Below are 6,709 nucleotides of genomic sequence, written 5' to 3'. Positions count from 1 at the left end.
TACCACCTCTCACATATATCTTTTGAGTTGTGAACATGGATCCATGACAAGCGTTACAATTAGATAGAGTAACCAAATATCTATTGATCTTAAGCCAAATATCTATTGATCTAAAAACAAAAAAATATATATGATATAAAATCTTACTACAATCCAAGGAAGGGAAAGCAAGCAAAAAGAGAAAACTCTTCTAGTAAGCCAAGCAAATATCTATTGATCTAAAAGCAAAAAAATATATATTTGAGAAAACTCCTCTAGTAAGCCCCAAATATGCGTGAGGTGACATATAAAATCCTAGTGAGCAAATATGGAATACGAAAGGGAGAACAAGCAAAATGAAGGAGTTTTAGAATAAACTTATTTGCATAAAACATGCCACTTTCCAAATCAATTCCAGGATTTGATAAGTGCATTTTAAAGAGGCAATTATACATCTTTAGAAATGCCAAAATTATACTCAAAGTGCCTTAAAAACTTGGTTCAAAGTTGCCCAAACAAACTCCTCAAAACAGGATAAAAGTACCCTAAGTGGTGCAATTTTCATTACAAGAATCGATCTATCCTTGATGGGTGGTCGATCTTTTAAAACACAAAACACTTTTTATGTGTTTTGCTCTGCCAAGATCGACCTCTCCTTGCTAAGGGGTCGATCCTTTAAAACATAGAACATTTTATGTGTGATCTGCTGGTCGAGGATCGATCTTTTGGTTTTTAGGGATCGATCCCAACACTTCCAGATTCAAAATTTGGCCCTTAAACCTTTTAATTTCACTTCATTTACCTTGCCATCAATTCCCCTTTCTAATTTATCAAATCTAAGGTTCCAAAACATCAATAGTTTTATATTTGATGAACTAAACAAATTCCTACCAAGAAATTTAATCCAATCAATTACACAATCAAATCCTCCAACATACATTATAACCATGTAACTCAAACATGATAATGGGTGCATTTCAAAATAGGCATATAAGCAAGCATAATATATAAGTAAAATGATTCACATTTTTTTTTTTTGAAAAGTGATTTTATTAACCTCATCACCAACATGCCATTTCAAGTCTTGAGCTTAGCTTGCAAAAGGCTCTCATGGCATAAACAATTAATGAGCTTAGCTTGCAAAATGATTCACATATAATTATGCATCAATCTAACATCCAAATGTAATAAGGCACATGTTACTTCATGTTAAGGCTCATGGCCAAAATCCTAAGGTGTTATGACACCTAACAAAATCCAAAGGTGCTAAGGCACTTAACAAATTCAAAAGTGCTAAGACACCTAGCAATCCAAAGGTGCTAAAGTATCTAACAAAGTCCAATTATCAATTCTCAATCTTTGTGAAAAGCTAAACTATTTTCATTTCATTTTCCAAGTCATTTTGAAACGAAATTTTTCAATCATTTGAAAAGCTTATTCCCCATGAAAACATATATACATATATTCATATTTACATACATATTTACATTTAAAACATTTTCCTTCAAAACCTTTATCATCAAAGATATCCAATCAATCATCCAAAATTCTCATGCTTTCATAAACCTCTAAAACATGGTTAGCTATATATCCAAAATAACTTTAAAAGGCATATTTACTTACAATACTTTCAAGCGTTTCCATTTAATTGAACCTCACTTAACACGAAAAGTTGGAACCTTCAACGTCACCTAATTTAACAAGTAATCATTAATATCACCATAAATACTTCTTGAAATTAATAATAACTAAATACTCATTTTCCAACTTAACTCATCTTCACTTATTTCCAATAATTTTCATCAATCCTTCTTCCAAACCTCATACACATTAAATAAAGTACTTAACTTATACCTTGCTTTACCTTGGTGAGCTTTCTAAACAAAAGATCTAGCAAACTTGGAAAACGTAAAAAAAGTTTTCGATTTTTAAAGAGAAGAGATTAAAATCAGCAAAACCATTATTTTGGGAATGGAAATCCTTACCTTTAGCACTTTGAATCCAAAGTTTGATAATGGAACCTTGAGGGTCTTGACAGGAGGAGATTTTGAGAGAAAATGAGAAAAAAAACGAAGAAAAGAGAATAAATGAAAGGTGGCTCGAGTTTGAGGGTTTTAGGTTTTATTTTTTTAGTTGGATGCCCTAGTATCGACTTTTTAAAGGGTGGGGTTCAATCCTGGTCTAAAACATAATGCATTATTTGTCCTGGGGGCTTAAGGATCGACCCCTGGAAGCGTGGGGTTGATCTTAGCACTTCCAGAATGCATTTTGCCCTATTTTGCTTCCTAGGATCAACCTTTTTAGTTTAAACTTGTGAAAATTGTCCTTTTTTAAGCCTAATTCCATTCCAACTTCCTCCACTAACCTTCAAGTTCTAAATTTATGGATTCTTAAGATTAGAAATTTAGATTATTGAGTTAACAAAGATGTTTCCTAAGCTCACCAAGTCAACTACTCGTTTCAACCTTGTATTTAAAGCTTAAAGTAAAACTCACAAGTTCGAATATTAATATACAGTATGCCAACCAATGGCCAAATATAAACATTTATCAAAAATATGTTTAACCAAAACAAAGAATGACTCGAACTCAGTGGAGGGACTTAACAAAAAGTGGGTAACCTCTACAAGATGCCTTGACATCCACCTACCAAGTGTTAGTAAATGAAAAACTCCCTTAATAAGCCAGCTAAAGATCTACTTATCTGAAACAAAAACATATTTTTTTTTAGGTAAGATATATAATCTCAATGAGCAAATACGAAAGGAGAATAAGCCAAATAGTGCAGTATTCAAATAAACATATTTGCATAAAACATGCCATTTTCCAAATCAAATTCAAGATCTAACCAAATGCATTTAAAAAAGGGAATTATAAATATTTTGAAATACCAATATTATACTCAAAGCCCTTTAGAAACTTGATTTAAGGTTACCTAAACAAACTCCTCAAAACAGGATCAAAATACCAAAAGGAATACAATTTTCACTATAAAGATTGACCTTTCCTTGATAGGGGGTTGATCTTTTAAAACACAAAACACTTCTTGTGTGTTCTGCTTTGTTGGGATCGACCTCTTCTTGCTAGGGATCGATCTTTTAAAACACAAAACACTCTTTGTGTGTTCTGCTGGCCGGGGATCGACCCTTTGGTCCTCAAGAAATGATCCCAACACTTCCATATTCAAAATTTAGCCATAAAACCTTCCAATTTCACTTCATTTACCTTGCCATCAATTCCCTTTTTCCAATCTATCAGATCTAAGGTTCCAAAACATCAATGTTTCTACAATTGATGAACCAAACAGATTCCTATCAAGACATTTAATCCAATCAATTCCATAGCCAAATTCTCAAAGATACATTATAACCATGTGGCTTAACCATGATAATGGGTGCATTTCAAAATAGGCTTGTAAGCAAGCATAATATATGAATAAAATGATTCACATATGATTATGCATTAATCCAACATCCAAGTGTAATAAAGCACATATTCATTCATGGTAAGGCTCATGGCCAAAATCCAAAGGTGCTACGATACCTAACCAAATCTAAAGGTGTTATGGCACCTAACCATTCCAAAGATGCTAAGGCACCTAACAATATCCAAAGGTGTTAAGGCACCGAACGACTGAAGATGTTAAGGCACTTAACAATTTCGAAGGTATTAAGGCACCTAACAAAGTCCAATTATCAATGCACAATTATTGCGAAAAGCTAAACTATGTTCATTTCATTTTCCAAGTCATGTTGAAACAAAAGTTTTCAATCATTTGAGATGCTTGTTCCCCATGAAAACATACATACATATATTCATATTTACATTCATATATACATTCAAAACATTTTCTTTCAGAACCTTTGGCATCAAACATATCCAATCAATCATCCAAAATTCTCATGCTTTCATAAACCTCGAAAACATGTTAAGCTATATCCAAAATAATTTAAAATGCATATATCTACTTACAATACTTTCCAAGCGCTTGCAACCAATTGAATCTTGCTTAACACGACAAGTTGAAACCTTCAACAGCACCTAATTTAGCAAGCAATCATTAATATCACCATAAATACTTCTTGAAATTCGTAATAAATAAATTCCTATTTTCCAACTTAACTCATCTTCACTTATTTTCAATAATTTTTATCAATACTTTTTCCAAACCTCACACCCATTAAATAAACAACTTCACTTGTATCTTACTTTACCTTGGTGAGCTTTCTAGATAGGAGATCTAGCAAAACCTTGAAAACTTAAAAAAAAGTTTTTTGTTTTTAAAGAGAGAAGATTAAAATCAGAAAAACCATTATTTTTAGAGTGGAAATCCTTATCTTTAGTACTTAGAATCTAAGGTTTGATAATAAAACCTTGAGGGTCTTGAGAAGAGGAGGAATTTTGAAAGAAAATGAGAGGGAAAACAAAGAAAAGAGAATAAATGAAAAGTGGCTTGAGTTTTAAGGGTTTTAGGTTTTATTTTCTGTTTGGGTGCCTTAAGATCAATCCTTCTAAGACTGACTGTTTAAAAGGTGGGGGTCGATCTTGGTCTAAAATAAAATGCATTTTCTATCTTGAGGGTTTAAGGATCAACCCTTGGAAGGGTAGGGATTGATCCTAGCACTTCCATAATGCATTTTTTCCCCCATTCTACCTTTTAGGATCACCCTTTAAAGGATGGGAGTCGATCCTGGTCTAAAACAGAATGCATTTTCTATCCTGGAGGCTTAAAGATCAACCCTTGGAAGCGTGGGGTCAATCCTAGTACTTCCAAAATGCATTTTGGCCCATTTTGCTTCCTAGGATCAACCCTTCTAGTTCAAACTTGTGAAAATATCTTTTTAAGCCTAATACCATTTCAACTTCCTCCACTAACGGAAACGATTCCTAAACTCACCAAATCAATTACTCCTTTCAACCTTGTATTTTAAGCTTGGGGTCGAGGAAAGGGATGAGATCCATTAATTAAGCAATTATCTTTGTAAGGTAATCAAATCTCCAAGTTACAAACTATATAGTAGTAATCAAGTTTAAATGATCCTTATGTATGTACATATAAACACTGAAACCTGAATTGCATAATCCCAGAAATCTTTAGAATGAAAAGAACAATGTGTGTAACAAATTTACTTTTTGATTTTGTTTCTCTCAATCTCATTGTTAGTGCATTTCCAGAGAAGTTTCAATCAAAAGTTAAAACCTCCCCACCCCGACTGTTTTCCAGATAAGTAAATCAGTTTTTCTTTGTGGGGTAAGCAGAGAAGTTGGGCTCATTGGCAGAATTGAATGGACTTGGAAACACTTATCAAAGCCTACAAGCAATGGCTGTCCATCCTCCCACCATGTGAAGGACCCAAAGATTGCTCAAAATTCTGGGTTATTAGTCTACTACTCATTTTATTGACATTTGAAATTAGTCACACTGAGAATCATGAAATGTGGCAAGCAGGAATCCGTCTTGAGAAATGGGCTGGCAGCTCAAGCAATTCCAACGGCAAAATGACAGAGTAGGCCACAATGAAACTGCTCAATTTTTGACAATTCCCAAAGCAATAACTAATAATAGTCTCCCTCTAGTCTCTTTACTCTTTTGAACCTGATGCAACCACAACGGCTCTTTTTCTCTCTGGGTTCGCATTTGCCCACTATAAATTGCTTCCATGTTCCTCACTTTTCCCACATCCTCCTCTCCATCTGCCTCACATACACACTCTTCAAAACTATTTTCGAAAAGCATATATAAACAAACATGGCCGCAAGCAGAGGTTTGTTGTTGTCTGCAGTGCTGCTTGTTTCTGTCTTCTTAACCTTAACAGAAGCAGGGGAACACTTAGTTGGAGGCAAAGCCAACGCTTGGAAAATCCCTTCATCTGAATCCGACTCTCTTAACAAATGGGCTGGAGCTTCTCGTTTCCAGATTGGAGACTCTTTAGGTACAAGAATAACCACTCATTATCAAACTTTTCTTTCATTTTCTCATCTGGATCTTTTCTTTTACTCATCCGATCTTGTTTCTTGTTTTTGCAGTTTGGAGTTATGATCCCAGCAAGGACTCGGTGCTCCAGGTGAGTAAAAAAGACTATGAAACATGCAACACATCGAGCCCTATAGCTGCACACAAGGATGGCAACACTAAGGTGAAGCTTGAGAGGTCTGGGGCATACTATTTTATCAGTGGAGCTGAGGGACACTGCCAAAAGGGACAGAAACTGATCGTCGTGGTTATGTCTGCAAGAAGCCAGTTCATGGGAGTCTCACCGGCACCTTCTCCGATGGAGTTTGAGGGCCCTGCGGTGGCTCCAACGAGCAGTTGCGTTAGCTTGAAAAGTGGCTTGGTGGTTATGTTGGGGGTTCTAACGGCGCTGTCTCTGTTTTGAAAAACTAGACGTCGGCTTTGTTATGAGAGAGAGAGAGATTCAATCAATTGCTGCTGCTTGAGGAATCATTCAAATGATTATAGAAGGAAATTTTTGTATTCTTACATTAGATTATTCTTTCCAGAGATTGGAGTGGAAGCATATATGAATTATTTATTCTTTTCCTGCTTAAATCGACCCTTTATTTATTCCTACATTTCACTTAATCGAGTTGTTCTCATTATATCTAATCATTCGACTATTTGGACATCAAGGCCAGGTTCACAACCACTGACCAAATATTGAAGAAAAGGCTTTCAATCCTTGACAGGGTGTGGTGGGCAGAAGGGGCACATTCACAAACAGTCCTCACTG

At 35.0% G+C, this 6,709-nt stretch overlaps 1 protein-coding gene across 1 annotated transcript; it reads left to right on the top strand.

Moving 5' to 3' along the window:
- The first annotated feature begins 5,651 nt into the window (after nucleotides 1-5,651).
- On the top strand, nucleotides 5,652-6,528 carry LOC18587829 (early nodulin-like protein 15). The gene is made up of 2 exons (XM_007011846.3): nucleotides 5,652-5,911; nucleotides 6,006-6,528. The coding sequence occupies exons 1-2, from the start codon at nucleotides 5,728-5,730 to the stop codon at nucleotides 6,353-6,355; spliced, it is 534 nt and encodes a 177-aa protein (XP_007011908.1). The 5' UTR covers nucleotides 5,652-5,727; the 3' UTR covers nucleotides 6,356-6,528.
- The last annotated feature ends 181 nt before the right edge of the window (nucleotides 6,529-6,709 follow it).

This window comes from Theobroma cacao, chromosome 9 (genome assembly GCF_053813885.1).
Source record: "Theobroma cacao isolate CCN51 chromosome 9, ASM5381388v1, whole genome shotgun sequence".
Lineage (NCBI taxonomy): Eukaryota > Viridiplantae > Streptophyta > Magnoliopsida > Malvales > Malvaceae > Theobroma > Theobroma cacao.
This window is presented reverse-complemented; position numbering and strand designations above follow the sequence as displayed.

Coding starts and splice junctions, on each gene's coding strand:
- LOC18587829 (XM_007011846.3), top strand. CDS start 5,728: ATGGCCGCAAGCAGAGGTTTGTTGTTGTCTGCAGTGCTGCTTGTTTCT. Junction 5,912..6,005: donor CCAGATTGGAGACTCTTTAG/GTACAAGAATAA, acceptor TTGTTTTTGCAG/TTTGGAGTTATGATCCCAGC.